The sequence below is a fragment of the Varroa destructor genome, unplaced genomic scaffold (genome assembly GCF_002443255.2).
Source record: "Varroa destructor unplaced genomic scaffold, Vdes_3.0 BEIS01000005.1, whole genome shotgun sequence".
Taxonomy (NCBI): Eukaryota; Metazoa; Arthropoda; class Arachnida; order Mesostigmata; family Varroidae; genus Varroa; species Varroa destructor.
In genome coordinates this window covers 265,757-281,809 of record NW_019211458.1, presented here as the reverse complement: position 1 = coordinate 281,809, position 16,053 = coordinate 265,757, and the positions used below count along the sequence as shown (strand labels likewise).

The 16,053-nt window shown below is 39.2% G+C and overlaps 1 protein-coding gene and 1 long non-coding RNA gene across 5 annotated transcripts in view; one reads left to right on the top strand and one right to left on the bottom strand.

The window, feature by feature from the left end:
* The first annotated feature begins 1,263 nt into the window (after positions 1–1,263).
* LOC111251865 (uncharacterized) lies at positions 1,264–10,125 on the top strand. Of its 4 annotated transcripts, none has more exons than XR_015329008.1 (7): positions 1,264–1,362; positions 1,936–2,045; positions 2,705–2,852; positions 3,718–3,861; positions 6,902–7,948; positions 9,632–9,871; positions 9,989–10,125. It is a non-coding gene; the product is annotated as an uncharacterized LOC111251865 (long non-coding RNA). The 4 variants fall into 4 exon arrangements; XR_015329010.1 differs by having other exon boundaries at positions 1,282–1,528; positions 7,129–7,948; XR_002673991.2 differs by having other exon boundaries at positions 1,282–1,528.
* Positions 5,133–16,053, bottom strand: part of LOC111251864 (uncharacterized) — a 69,900-nt gene continuing 58,979 nt past the window's right edge. The window contains exons 5-12 of the mRNA XM_022808943.2: positions 12,521–12,801; positions 11,701–11,871; positions 10,031–10,259; positions 9,622–9,841; positions 8,889–9,425; positions 8,380–8,650; positions 7,776–8,032; positions 5,133–7,443 (exon numbers count right to left, since the gene is read on the bottom strand). Coding sequence (XP_022664678.1) covers positions 7,191–7,443; positions 7,776–8,032; positions 8,380–8,650; positions 8,889–9,425; positions 9,622–9,841; positions 10,031–10,259; positions 11,701–11,871; positions 12,521–12,801 — 2,219 coding nt within the window. The 3' untranslated portion in view covers positions 5,133–7,190. The remainder of the gene's footprint in view (positions 7,444–7,775; positions 8,033–8,379; positions 8,651–8,888; positions 9,426–9,621; positions 9,842–10,030; positions 10,260–11,700; positions 11,872–12,520; positions 12,802–16,053) is intronic.

The following is a 16,053-nucleotide window of genomic DNA, read 5'->3' as shown; positions in this document are numbered from 1 at the left end:
ATTGGCAACTGTCAAAGATATAAGCATGTGTGCTCTAGAAAGTCAAAAATAAGGAAAAATTGAAAATATTAACAGTGTTACAGTAAAATTTAATCGGCTGCAGTTATTACCTAAGTATTACCTAACCTTGCCGTTTTTTTCGCAAACTCTACATTATTTATGCATCAATTCCTCACGACCACTTACCTATCGATACATAAATTTGACAGCTAGCCCTAAAAACCTGAAAATAGCTTAAATCGATTTAATGCGGCTACAAAATACAGGGACGTTACTGTTATGTGTCTTAATCGGTCACCCACTAAGCGAATATTGACTATTTCGTTAAAATAAATTGCCGCCTGAAAAATAGAGCTTAGATCAAAAGTGTGAGCAACACTTTTACATAATTTAAGAGATTAGATCCTAAATGCTGCTTGAAATCTTAGTTTACGATCGTCATAATAATGTTGTGATTGACGCCTGCGCTTCGTCGCGACGCTTGTACTGTGTCCCGCTGAAGTGCTCACGTATCATTTCGACGCCTGTATGAGTTCCAACGCTTACAGTTAGATAACTTATCACTTTTTATTGACCACACTAATCGAAAAACGGCCCTGAATACGTGACGACGTTTGCGGGCTTTATCAAAACATTTTCTACTGGCATTTCCAAAGATCAGCTTTTTGATAGGCCATAAAGTTCCAACTAACCGAATGCGACGCCATCAAACAGCTCGACATCTGAATACATTTGCAAGAAGCGAGATTCAACAGTTTACATTTATTTTCTATATTAAAAGTGGCCTTATCAGTCCTGTGGATTTTAGCGTCACGAAGTCAGCGATTACTCGAGGAACTACTCAGATATTAAGGTCTCTGGCCCATGAAAATGTAATAAGATCAACAAAGAAAATTGAATACTAGAAGTAATGATGTAGTCGTTCTACCAGTTCGTTCTAGATGCCCGTTGACGGTATGATTTATCATCATACTAGTCACTGTATACATAGTATTAAAATAAGTATCGATGCAGGATCAGTGACGACGAAAAGTGTGATTTCAATGAGTACTGCTATAGTTGGAAAATGATAGGTAAAGTCCCACGTTAGCGTAGCGATTCCTCTCTGGTTTTGCTAAGCGAAACACATGCATTGTTCTCATAAAAAAATAACTTATTCAAGTTATGGTCAATGCACCTTGTAGTAATCTCAGCATGCTTATGTGGAAGCCTGATCTTTGTCGATCAACAACGAAAGTAATGTAGAGTTTCCAAGCTTTCATAGTCTATTCAACGATAGGCGTTAGGCTTAGCCTCTAGCGGAGACATGCACTGAGAACCTAGTTTATTAGTATCCAATATGATTTTGCATTCAACTGATAGGTGTGCCTCTGCAGCAATAGTTTGGCGCTTATTGGGGTGATCGTATGAAGCTTGCAAACTAGAACAATAACGCCAAATATCTGCTTGACCCTACGTTGCTCGTTTTGTCCCATGTCAGAACGCCTGCAGTTGTTTTTTCTCGATAGATCACAAAGCTGACCGTTTGGTAGTGATGTTTTCTAAAAATATTATGGGTTGAACATAGTTTCTTCCGGCAGCTCGTTTCTGTCGCTAATATTAAGTGAGCGTTGGCCACCCTGCGTGTATTGTTGTTTGTACCCACCGTGTACAGCCTATGTCGACGAAGTGTTTCTTCTTGCTTGCCTCTTTGACTTTCTCGTTTTCATTAGCTTCACATTGGCCGTTCTTCGGCACACCGGTGTTTGATACCGTCTAATCAGCCGCTCGATAATCGTTTGCTTCTGTTCGGGCGATTGTACTTATCATTACGTTTATATTATACTTGGCAACACTAGTTCATTAGCAAAGCGAGTTATTTCATATATTGATTGATGGAGTAATTGTAAGCTATATTTTTGTTCCTGCAACTTTTCTAAAATCACCGTTTGTCAGTTCCGCTATCATCGTCCCAATGTTATCTAGTAGCCCTACATGGTCACTTGCGTAAGAACGCTTGTAATACCGCGATCAGATTATGTCAGTGGCAGGATCGTGTTTGTCAGGTAAGCAAAAAATGCATATACCGGCCCCGTTACTAGTCGCAATTTCTCATGCTCCATCTTTCATTTTGTAAGTGCCCGCTGTACACGGCTGGCGCTGCACGCTAGCCGCCGAACACAAAACATAAGTGTACCTATAGCGAAGCCCTCTGCAGCTAAATATGCATCCTATAGGACGTCGCGATGACATACCAAGTACCTACTGACTCTTCTGTAATCAATCTTTCTTTCTACCCATTCAAACGCTACACACTTGTCTAGTCATTACAATTTTGGAGCTAGCCACCCATTTCCGTATTACAGATGTAAACAAAAGAACAGGAGCTCATTGCGATTAAGATGTATAAGCGTATCTGTGTGTGTAGGCGTGCGAAGCATTATTCGGAAGGGAAGGGAGCACAAGTTCTCAATTCTACACTTTTATATCTAGAAGGCTGGAACTTAAAATTGATGTTTTGAACATTTGACATCATGCCCGTTGGCTATTGCTCGTGGAATTGTATCAAATTGCATTACTTTGTAAAGCAGATGTTACAATGACGGTTCAAAGTCGCCCCCCAGAACAGTGAAGTTGAAGATAGTTAGGAGAAGCCGGAATACTGTGTGAGACATCGTTGACCTCTTTGCTAGTGCATACATCGTACAACTTACTTTTGGTTCAGGTAATGAGGAGTATGAAAGTTCAAGAGTGGGATCGGGAAGTAGCGGATAGAGGTTACGGCGAAATGAAGTCCAGCCATAAGTTCCGAACTCGACACTGGGCTCGCATTGAATATGCTTCAAATTGGTGATGTCCGGTCATACGTAAAAGTATGTATTACTCAAACATTCTTAAGAAACATGTACAACGTAACAACCAGAAATTACCGCCATGTCCTTATTCATTTATGTAATTGCACCACTATGTCGATAGCGTTTGTCCTACAAATTGGGTATACAGGCTTACCGTACCTGAAGCCCATAAAAAGATATTCGTACAATTGTCACATATATCTAGATGTAAGTGCATTATTTACCTAACGCGGACATTTCATTTGTCCGGTTGTCGTATTATTTGTATCGTAGTAATTTTGATGATTATTATAATACAAATTTCGTCCAGTTAAATCTGGAGTATATCGATTACCATAAAATGTTCTATGCTATTTTGGTTAACTATTTAGCTATTGTGAGAATTCTCCACGCCTCTATCAGAATACGCTAAATTTTTCGTTTCGTTACCACGTCGGATGATGCTCTAATTTCTTACAATGATTACAAGTAGTATAAATTTTCAGTAAGTTAAATATCTGTTGAAGATTTGCTAACATTCGGTAAATCTTCATATGCCTTCCAATCCCAGAGCATTTATTCCACTTTGGTACGGTCGGCAAACTTAACTCGTCAAGTTCTCATTTCATATTTTGATTTCTTCGTATTAGAATACGATGTGTGTAATATCTGTCCTTCTCATTCAACAAATTGTGTATGTTCTTTTTTTTTTTGTTACCTGCCATTTTGTCTTTATATCTATATACTGGATTTAATTTTGCGGTTTTTTTCTCTTTCAGCCTGCAGACCGTTGTCTAGGCGCTCATAAAAGAGTCAGCTATTTATTATATGCACGAGCCACTGTAGAATTTTTTTAGCACTAAATTTGCCTCTCAAGAATAATTATAAATAATGCATTTTTCAGTAGTATATATGCGCGCGAATGACTTGAACTACCTAGATGTGGCCTCAGACATCACGTTCAAGATACAACACTTCTCAGAAGGAAATTTTACCCTGTCTGCCAGCAGAGAAGTCTATGTTCTCATCTATCGACCGAGGCCCGAATGTAAGATTCATTTAGGCGAATGTTCGGCCTTATTATATAGTGCATTGTTTACTGAGGTGCATCCAGTTGATGCTGATGCATAAATTCTACGTATATCGTTAAGTAATGTCTGAAACGGTGGTAACGACGGTGTTCGAACACGCTATTTACTTGGGACAGCGCTTCAAACCGTTCCGCCAAAGATGTTCACCTAGTTATTAAGTTAACAGTCCTGAATGATTCCAACTGTTTTAACTTTTATGCCAGAAGTTGCGTTTACATTCCCTAAGACTGCTCAACTGATTTATTACATTCCATCTTTTTTTCAATATGGAGAGTTAAAGATGTGTTTCACCATAACACGCTGTATAGTACATCGTCAGTGTTTCTTTCGTCCAAAGTTCATTTTCAAGTGTAGTCCTTGTTTTAACTCACGTAGATGCTCAAACTGCTTCGAACTATGATATAGATTCATGAGCGTACAGGGATACAAATACTGTCTGAGGATCGTATCTGTCGCTAATACTTTTTGGTATACGAATAAAATAGAAAACCGTGCAGAACTTCAATTTCTTAGACCTTTCATATGATTCGCGTAAGAAAACTTCCAAAACTGAGCTTGTTTTTTTCTCAGCTAGTTAACATGTCTGCTTGTTCAGAAAAGGACTTTGGTCTTCATTTTCTTTCTTTATTTTATTATCAGCAACTGAACACTTCTCCTGATTCAATCAAATGATGTTTTGACAATTACAATTATTACATAATTCATAGGTGTTAATTAAATTAAGAAGACATGGGCTAAGTTAATTCTAACATGTACTTAATTCTAAGTACATGTTCTGAACGAATCTTGCCCGTCACGTTTTTATGCTTAAACTTCGATGAAAACTCAGACGTAGAGAGAATGCCTAAAGCAGTAAAACTGTATACAAAAATAGCGAAATCGCTAGTCTGCCATCTTCCGTAACAATTTTCTTTTTAAATCTTCCCTCTCCCATAATTTGCCCGATTTAAGTGAGTTTTGGGTTATCAATATTAGACACCCGAAAGTTATTGCACCGTGTGTCCCATGCGAGTAGTCGTTAAGCCAGGGCTCAGATTCAACTAACTAGTTAGAATAATTAGATCATCAACCCATTATACGTTAAATAATAGATAAGTGTCACTTATCTGCACCTAAATAGCCTCCACGTCTTAGCCCGCCAATCTTATTTCAAATAACGCCACCTATGTGCAGATAATAACCTTTCCTCCTTCATTCAAATTCCTATCGAACTTAAGAGGCACCGAACTATCGTAATAGTATAATTCACTTTGTCTTTATTTACACAACGTAGTTACGCTGCTACCTATATGGTACATAAATGATACACACTTGATAATTAGCCATTATATACAATAAACACTGCTCATTCGCTCTGAAGCGTGCCTTCGTACTTGACGTAATAATTTTTACTTTGTCAACGTTCTCTTACCACCGTTTGGTAAACTTCTCGCCCAAGCATGCTTAAGGCCTGTGGCGCTACGACTCACTTGCGTGAATCAGCATACATCAAAATAGCATTTAACAGCCGTAAAAAACGTATCGAACTATTCTTAACTCTCTCATTTATGTACATTGTCGTCATTCCTCGATCATTCACTTTGGTTCTTTGCCTGCTTACGATAAATTATCTATCAGTCGAGCCTTTACCGATACAGTATTCGAATAGAAAAAAAGTACCGTGCCAACGAATACTAGGTTTTTTTTTTCTATAGCTAAAATGTATGTATGCATGCATGCATGCATGCATGCTCGCACGAGATACAACAAACTTTATGATTAATTGCAAATATATAGGAATTTGACAGGGTATCGCGCAGATCTATCATAGAAACAACCGAATCGGCTCCTAGCTCCTAGACTTTTTCTCTTCAGAACAACAACAACAACAACAACACGTACGGCACCACGAATCAGGCTGTTATTATCATTATTATAGTGGTTCTATTGCTGATGTTGCCATAGGTTCAGTAGCAAAAAAAAAGAAACGTTTCTAAACAAAATATTCAAATTCACTGTCTCTATAGTTAAATTAAGTTAGATTGTTTCAGGTAATCGTTTGTCAGACTATTATTAGCATCATAATCGTTTACTTACATTCTCAGTATCGTCGTCATGTTTGCAGATGTCTCTGATTTTCATTCTACGTTCGTGTGTAACTTGTGCAGTAGTTACTGAATGACCAAAACGGCCAAATATAGCACCTGTCACGTGGGGCGTTTTTTTTTTCTAAAAAAATATCCTTATTCGAGAAAAATAAGAACACTGTCATCCTTCCAGTTAATGCTATCAAAGAATCTCATCTTTGACACGTTAATTATATGTATCGGGCTCTATACAAAACAAAACGTTTTTAGTTATTCTGATAACAGTTGTTCGAAATGACAAACAAAAATTATTTTTGTGCATTTGTGAAACTGATAGTTATTCAAATCCATACACCTCAGCTCGAAGTCCACATCTAGCGGAGAGGTGTGAACCGACACTAATGCTCATGAAGCAAATAGTTCACTATGATTTTGCGGTCTAAACCGTTTATGCATTGCAAGCGTTCTACCAGCAAAGTTATAGTTCGATGGGGCGATTCGATGGGTCGTATAAACATCCAGCCTGTTTTGCCTGGCAAGTAGACGATGTCCATCTCCTTAGTTGCTTAGGGTAGCAGTTAAAATATGATCTTCGATGGCCGCGTTCATAACCTTGTTAAGCCCCATTACGTAAGCTGTATCAGCGAACAGACTTCATTTTCATTCATCAATATCAATAATCGATAGTTATACGAAAACCTAACATAAATAATCTATTTAAAAGGTTTGATTAAGGGTCGTCTCTGGAAGAACGGTTCGTGTTCCTCCAAGTGTAACTTTGAAACGACAGCGTTTAGAAGGATACCGTACACATATGCTAGCCAAAAGCGCGTCCCGACCTTGCTTGCATACTGCACGTCATACACCAATACACAGTCGGGCACGGCGCTCTACTTTCTTTGGCTAAATAGTTTCTTACGGCACTTTGCAGTTTCGCGCCGTCATCACCCCTGGAATAGTACACTTCTGGGCCGGGAAGTTGGATGCTGTTGGTTTGCGCAAAACAAACCCCAGTTTAGTGGCGTATACGTTTAGCTATATGAATACGACCGAATGGACACTAAACTCAACATCTCTCTTATGTGAGGAAAAGATATAGGTATTAATGTTGGGCAATTTTTAAGAACTTCATATCAAAACTCTCTGACGTTGTTACAGTCAAGTTGGGAAAGTTTACTCCGGAACTATTATTAGAAGTGATGGCTGTATAACACTCTATATTACACGTGTTCAATGAAGACGTCGCAATCTGACGATGTCGTTGACGAGTGGGCGCAAAGGTGCTTCATAGAGGAACAATTATCACTGTTTGAGGTTACCGATTGTGACTCAGCGGCACACGCACTACAGGTTGCCCGAACAGTACAAGGCGCATTCGTCACCTTCCCGAAAGTACAAAAGTGAAGTCGATGATTTTGAGCCTGCGATGATCTCCGAACGATCGGTGGGGAGCGAGCCAATTTTTTGAAGGACCTATAAAGGAATTACATGAAAGTGCTGTACCCAGTTAAAGTGTGAGCTATGGTGACATGACGTTTTTTCAAAGAAGTGTCAAGTTGATGAATCATGGCACGTGTAATCTTTTTATTATAAAGTGACAAACTTCGCATAGCCGAACGTGAACAAGATTAACTCTTGTGTGATAACAAATAACTATGGTAATCATAAATATTGATGCTCCTGATAAATTTGGCGGGGATATTTAATGGAAAAGAAATTTCAAAAATAGATTAAAAAAACTATGGTTTGCTCAGCTGATCAGCACGTCCCAAGGAAGGTTCAACGTTTTGCAAGAAGAAGCAAACCTTGAATGATGACTCTGCGTTCTAGCGGCACTTCTTCCAGCTACTCGGGGTCCACTTGTCGGACCTGGAGTTTGAATATGAGGAGCAAGTGGACGCGCTCCTTTGCGCAATATGGACTTAGGCAACGTTTTCGAAACACCCAAACCGAACACTTGGACCTTACGGCCGTCAAGGTAGGCGACAGCTCCGCTTCCATCCACATCCTCAGTAAAAGGCATACCATTGGCCCAATTTATTGTTGTTTTATGACGTTGAATCTGCAATAAAACGTCTTGCTCAATGGAGTTTATGTTTCAGTATCTTGCGAAAACATATTTCGAGCGAGCCATACTTCGAGAAAAATCAAATTTAATTTTTAAAGGAGTTTCTTCTTTTTATCAAAAAAATTTTGGCTAAGCTTAGTACAGTCTTAGTGTTACTTTGACACAGTCTTCGTTGAGGCAAAAAAAAGTCGCATGTTCTATTAACTAAAGAGCCTCAAAAAAGCTTAACGTAATATATAAGGCGCTTACCGTATGCATGATATATATATATATACATATATATATATACTGTAGCTGCAACGTTGTATCCTAAAATGTTCAAAGTTTCATGTTCTTTATACCTTTCGGGGTTGTGCGTTAAGGATTTTTTTGTCATCATCGCTAGAGGTGTCATTGTAGCTTCCGCCGTCACTGTCTATCATTTGTGGGCGATTACCACCTAAAGAGCGCATTTGTCGCAAGGGATCCTCATGTGATGCAGCGTAAACATTGCCGAGACTTGCAAAAGGACGCGCAGCTGGTGCTCGCACCTCTGATCGAGAGCGTCGTGGCCGCTGCGTCGCTTGTGAATGTACCGGCATGTCCTCCCATTCTGAGTACATCAACGTCAATCTGCGATGCCAAACAAGACAAATTCTGTTCGTTTTGTCCTGCTGCATTTCTCTACAGGGAACTTAATAATATGTCCCTTGAAACTTTTTTTTTGCGAAACCTCATACGTGACTTTGGTTTTCAAAATACAATAAGCAAATTCAACAGCATTGTGACAATTAGTTCAAAGTATGTCAATTATATTGGTCGCTAAAAAAAAAAAGGTAATGTTCAAGATTCAATGCTCGCGAGTTCTTACCTTCCTGCGTCAAGAGTGGCAATTTTATTGTCAAAGGTCTCACTTTTACACTTTGAGCTCAGAGAAGGTGGTACCGGAGGTAGACACATCTTATATGACATACCACCCACATCTATGAAGCTTGGTGTTACCTCAGTTGGTATAGGTGGCAGCGGTATATTGGGTGGTTTCATTGGAATACGTCGAACGGTGTTATCGATTGAAGGAACAATGGCCCCACTGCCAGTCACTAACGCTGCGCTATTCACATGTCGCTGAGGGGCACTATTAGTATTACCGCCATTAGAATTGCTAATGAAGTTTGAGGTATTATTAAGTTGTGAAGGTTCATCGTCCATAAAATTCACCAGGTTCTTTGTGGAATTAAACGAATTGTTCATTCGAAGCCTATTATTGTTGCGATTGGCGCCTGACGTGCCGCCACTTATGTCCTTTCCTTCAAATTGTTCGGCGGAAGTTACTGAAAATGCTTTATCAGTGGAGGCTGACTTGCAAGGAGCCTGTGAGATACCATCAGAGAAACACCTTAAGATGTTCCTGCAAAGGCATTGGCGTTACAATAAGATATATTCCTAGTACTTTGTAAATGTGAAAGCATATTTATTTCGATATATATATATATACCGTGTATTACCTCTATTTTAAGCATATTCTGCGTAATAACATTAGGATTAGTAATTTACATTGTTTTTAATGATCGTTGACCTTGTATGTTGTTTGGTATCATTTTTACCTCGAAGCAGGACAGCAACAGAAACAAAGTGCAGCCACAACAACGACAGTAACGAATGCAGATGCGGCTACTACGACAATTAGAGCACGTCCGTCTAGGCCAGCGGCGGAGGCTGACGTAAGTCGTTTAACGTTGTCGGCTAACGTGACGATTTCCTTGCACATCATTAGCGTTTGCTCGACTGACAGTTGCAGGTGAACTGGAATATCGCGTAAACCCCCTAAGGAACACACAATCGAACAACCTGCAGGTAGGTAGTTGAATGGTTTTGTTGTAACTGATGCCTTAATAATTCAATATTACTTTTGGATATGACCTATGTAAACACATAGTAAGGACATCGTGCGACGTTTTTTTTTTTTAACAGAACAATATAACTTCTGTTCGGTCAGTAACTGCGCATGCGAACCTGGGACAGTTCGATCCGCCATGGTGTCCTCCACAAGCGTGTCGATAGGAACAAGGCAGCAATCGTATGCCGTATCAGGTGCCAGTGATGATACGGTGTAATTATACACATTTCCATTTTTAGAGTGGCCAGATGTGTCGCTCACTCGAACCTCACTGAAGTTCCCTGTGCCGATCTTCCGTGTGAGGACGATCCACTCGCGGCTGGCTGTTGACTCGTCGTCACCGCCCTGTTGTAACTCGGCCAAGAACACGGGCCTCTTTTTGTTAAATATATAATGAATGATTTATATATGAGGAGATAAATGGTATTTCTTAAATATGATACTAATAGTTAATTGCGTGTCAGATATCTGAGATATATACACAATGTTTACCCCTATCGTTTACCCTTAACGAAAAGCCCTTAAAAGTAGTAGGGTAACTTTTAAATTGAAAATTCGACGCATACGAAGTGGAGGGCAAAGTCGCTTGACAGCTTGAGAGGCTTCGCTTACTACATCTTAGTTAATACAGTAGCAAATATAAAGATCCCTAAAGATTTAAGACATGTTTGCCCCACTTTGTGAATATATATATATATATTAAAATGATGTAAACATTATATATAAAGATAAAAGCGGATCCTATCAGTGGACGACAATTTTAAGGCAGTTTAAGAGAGTTTCCAAAGAGGAGCACAGTGTGCTGTTACTCTACAAAAATGCTTATAAGTTTTTAATGGTTGCTTAAATGGCCGAATTCATTCGGCCAGCGACAAATCTGGGATGCATATGATCCAAACAGTATCTTAGCCAATAATGTTTAGTAATGATTAATACAAATGCTCTTTGACGTTTAGATTCTAACAGCTGAATAGTCGGTTTGCTACGCGGGGTAGGCAATGAACGAAATTAAACGCGCGAAAAATTTAAAAACGTTTTTTTGTCCTTCAACATATCGGCATTATTAACGCTGCACGTAATCCACCGTGCTTGAGGTTTTTTTTTGCATACGTGAAAAATTCATGAAGTTACTGAATCTTTCGCTTAAAAATCGCTTATTAAATTGCTTAAAATATAGCGTGAAGAAGATTCCAATAGTTTAACAACAAGATACCGTTCTAATCCGGAAAACTAGAGAGAAGTAGAGGGGTAAAATGGTAATTGTGTTCTACACAGCTATTTAAAAGGTTGCAATCGATTTGAAAAAAAACATCGAGACAAAGAGATCTTTTGATGTCGTAACACTCTAAACTGAACTCGGAAAAAACCAAAAACAAAAATCTACTAGGCATAGAAACTAATTACATAAGATATAATAATGCTGTTTCAACCATCTTTCTTCTCTGAGGTCACCTACAGAAGAGTGGCCTGCAACAAATGTTTGTTCTTAACTGTCTCTTTAGTAAACGCAATCAAGCAGGAAATGACTTTCCCCATCTTACGATTGTTATTTTATGCACAAAGATTTGATGTGTTTGTTGATGGATTTCCTTCTACATGATAGAGGACATTATCGTATAGGCCAAAGAAAACTGAAATGAGGCTTAGTCACCTGCTGCGGTTGATTGAGCTGCACTCCGATAATTAAAGTAAAATCTAATTTGCTTCTAAAATGTCCTCTAGTGTTTAATGTTTACATTAATTAAATTGCTTGTATTAATTAAATTGCTTGTACATGCATACATACATTTCTGCGCGTCCTGTAGAGGGTCGTATTTCCGACAGCTAACTGTGTGACCTTAAGCTTCCAGCGGACCCAAATAGACCGTTGGCCTCCTCGCATGGCCAGTAATTGTGTGGTAACCCGCTGCGACACCCGACGTTTCTCAACGACAGGTGCCATGAAAAGGGATGACACCTACAATCGTGTGCACGAGTGAACGATTACTTCATTGTATAATCTCTTAACTGAAGGTTTTATCAACACTGAAAACAGCTTGGCAAACAAATTGGAATTAGAAAGAGAGTGTACTTGTGAGGTTCATTGACAATGTGCGTCATGCATGATTTTTCCTCGCATGGTGTCAGTAAAATCAATCAAAATGCCACAATAAGGCGTTTATTCATACGCGTTTTTTTATTACATCTATATTGATTTCGTTTTTCCTTCAATATCCCCAGTCTTCCAAGTCTTATATAGCAGTATAGGCCGCTAGTTAGTTTGCCTTCGAGAGCAACTAAAACCAATCGCGTCATAGCTGGTAAAATGCCCTTTCTTCTCTAAAGTCTTGTAGAATACAACCAGTGGTAGAATTGGAGGGTTCATGTACACTGACTTCCTATATGGCGGCTTATTAACTCGAAGATCTTTGAGCTAAGGCAGTATGCCTTTGTGACTTACACGTTTTAAATAGCCATAAAAAATGTAGACGCGGCGTTCCTAGCTTTCATCACCATGTCTTTTCTTCTTCGTGTAATTTTTGCGAAAAGGGAATACTCTGTCCTATTTAAGGTCTTTAGTACAACTAGAATGAAAAACTGAAAACGGAAAATTATTAAACACCTACCTGTCGTGTATGTTCAGTTGTGTTTTTGTGGCTTTGCCGGGGTCCCTTGGTGCTGACAGACTGGCACGCCGCGGGATCCATTTCAAAATGCTGGTTGTTATCTTCTACAATAGACAGGGCAGCACAGATAACGTAACGAGATTCGCTTTCTAGACCCTGGACGATGTCGGTGAAGATGGCATCATCTGCCGACGAATGCGGTCCTTCCCCGGAACGATTATGTAGTTTAATTGCATATGGACTTTCAGCTTCATGCCGATATACAATAGTCCAAGGAAGATCTGAAAGTATATTTTTTAGTTAAAAGGAGAAACATTTTTACTCTATCACTCGATCAGTGAAGTCCGGTGCCCACTTTCCCCCTTCTATTGATCTGTTGTAAATTTGTATTCTTCATGAATATACATCTTGGGCGTCTATCTACGGCATCTAAGTAATTTCAACGTAGTTTCGCAATACAAAACGACACATTTTTGCCGGACTAAAGATATTATTTAATCAGGTCTAATTTGGAGCTTGTCCTAAAACCTAAAATTGGGTCAAATATACCCAATGAATTGCACCTACTCTGCGTAACATAGGAAAGTATATTATTATATAACTACAACTGAATATTATTAGATAGCTCTACACGTACTTAGGGTTTACCATAGAAAAAAAATAGCTGAGAGTTTGCCTAAAAACATAAGTTCCGGAACAATTTCGATTACAAAAACTAGAAATTGGTACTGTTATTAATATCAAGTAAAAAAATAGAGGCTATTGACGTCTACTTATAGAAAGCGTGGAGTATATTATATAGGCAGAGTTGGTAAATTTTGACAAAAAGACCACTCTGTTTTAGGTCTATTACATTTTGAAGCGGCGCAGTGTCAATCTTCGAAGCAACTATCTGATGCAGACCGTTTACAAAGACAATACGAGCGAAGGACAGCGTGCCTTCACAGCGTAGGAGCGGTTAGTGTCTTCACAACAGCGCTAAACGAAAAAAAAAAGGACGAAGTTGCCTGCAGACGACATACTATCAAACAGCGGCATTTGCTCAAACGATATCAACAGAAATCGCTACAACAACCGCTAGCAACAGCGGTAGCGGCAACAATGGCTAACTCATCGCCATTATGTTCGTCTTCGTTTTCCCCTTTTGCCCCATCCACAGTTGATTATTCGTCGTCTCTGTTCTTTTCTACTGCTAGTAACGTTTTTTCTGGCGTCTTCCTTAACTACCGTTGCTTCTGACTCATGATGACGACGGCGTCAGCACCAGCAGCAGTGGCAATAACGATGCAGGCTACCGTTAAGCTGCGAGGCAGGAGGCAGGTGCCATGAGACGGAGTTACGTGTTGCCTCTCGATTTGGTCGACTGTTTCCCGAAGTCGAGATGTTGAACTACGAAATTTATTCTATCCTTGCCACATGAAAAGTAACCTTTTAGAATGATACGGCTAGCGACAAGTAAAGAGCATACCCTTGGCAACGTATACTTACATTATAAACACACAGTAATGATGCTTCCAAAGTATAATAATTTAATATTGAGCACAGTAGTGTGCCTCTGCTCATACTGTTAAGTGTTCTTTATATGTTTAGTGTACATGATATACAGCGGTTAGAACAAATATATTCCGCTTAGGTCGTCCCATGAGGCTCTGCTTGTAAGACGTACACTTTTAGGGCTAATATGAATTTTTACGCTTTGCTTAAAGTATTGGAAACGTTTTAACGCGTACTTTACAAAAAAAAAAAGTTAGATGCTTGTTTAAATACGTCGGTCCCTTTTCTTTTGTTTGTTTCTGCACATGCTGTCAGCTTGTGTCAATATTTAGCTATCTAATAAAGTGTTATCTCATGACACCTTTCGCGTGCTGTGCTATTTTTTCAACGTTGTTCTTGATTATCACTGCTTCACTTAAATAGCTTATATAAATCCGTGTTATCCAATCGAATTAGGAATCAATGTTTACTGCTAAAATTTTTAATGCGTTGAAATGGCGACGTTTCCTCTATGGTCTCACTTGGAAAACCGTATACAGACTGACAAAACAAGACGAATATTTTTTGCCGTCTTGAATATTACAAAGCTCTGCATAAGGGTTTGCATTAATTCCACAAAATGTTCCGTTCCTCCGGAAAATCCCTCTGCTAGGGGCAATGCGGTATGTTATGTCTCCCAAACTGACTTTTTTTGAGTTGGGTCATGGATCTTTATCAGATATAATCACTCAATCAACATCAGTTAGGATAAAATGCCATACAAAAATAGTGCTGTGAAAATCGAACAAGATTAGCAGAGGTTTTTTTGAAAATAATCAAGTATGCTACTATGGCATCTAGTGTGATTAACCTCAATTTTATAATTAGTCAAGCGACCATTCCAAGAAAATCGGACAAGAAGATTAAAACTGATCGTTTTAATTAAGATATTGTGTCTTTATGTACCTTTTCTATCGATTTTTCGTTGTCACTTCTTCTCAATGGTCCTTTCCAATACCTTCTGTGGACACGATTCGTAGCTTATCTTCTTCTAAGTAACAGAAGTGACAGTACCTGAGCTGGTAATCTGGATGGGTTCATCAGCACTAGTGGGTTTTGTCTCGTAATTAGCTTACCCGCAGAAGAATAATAGAGACTTATATTTAGGTGGGAGGTTAGCACAGCTTATTTTATCGGCAGAAGACCTTGTTTGCGATTAGTCGAACATAAACTAGGCGAACCATGTCGACTCGAACTGCGAAGAGCCATCGTGATGGGGACCCCGTCATTGTTTTATCATCACCGTGGCCCTCCTGCGGTTGTTTATATCGTGACGATATGATGGCGGATCGGCTGTAGGCGGAGCTACGGAGCGGTTAGTTCGACGGTGAACAATTAAAGCATGTCAAGGCCACAAACACAGAGGGGATCCGGGCGGGACCGTACTACCACCCGCATCCAGCATCGAACGCTTTAAGCAACAGTACTTTTATAATCAGCATCAATATTGGATAAGGGAAGCTTATCATTGAGTGGTATACACTATTTTTGTTTGAGGTCGATATTGCACCCCCAAGTTCAACATTGAGCGGTTCACGTTACGAACACGGTTATGAGCACTTAATCGAAGCCCAACCCAAGATAACATATGGAACCGTATTACTTTGCTCGAAAAAATCACATTTGGCCAATTATTCCGAAACGGCGTGTGCCTTAATGTGTTGGTAGGGATGATTTCCTCAGGTCTTTCACAAAAAACAATTTTTTGGTCACCGTTAGCGTAATTTCGCATTTCAGGGTCGAGCTTCTAGAAACAAAACATGGAACAATCGGAGCCAAACAAAGGAAATATTTAGCATGACCATTTTTTTTCGCCTTCAAATTAGTCAAGTTAGCAATGAACGAAATCTGCCTTATTCGGAACATACCGTAATTCACATGGAAGAGCTATAAAACATCTTAGTTAATGAAATGATGGCGGACGCATATAAATAGTTAAACTATTTGAGTCACGTATAAGAAAGGAATTGAGAAATAATGGGTAATGGTGGTCTCGGCAG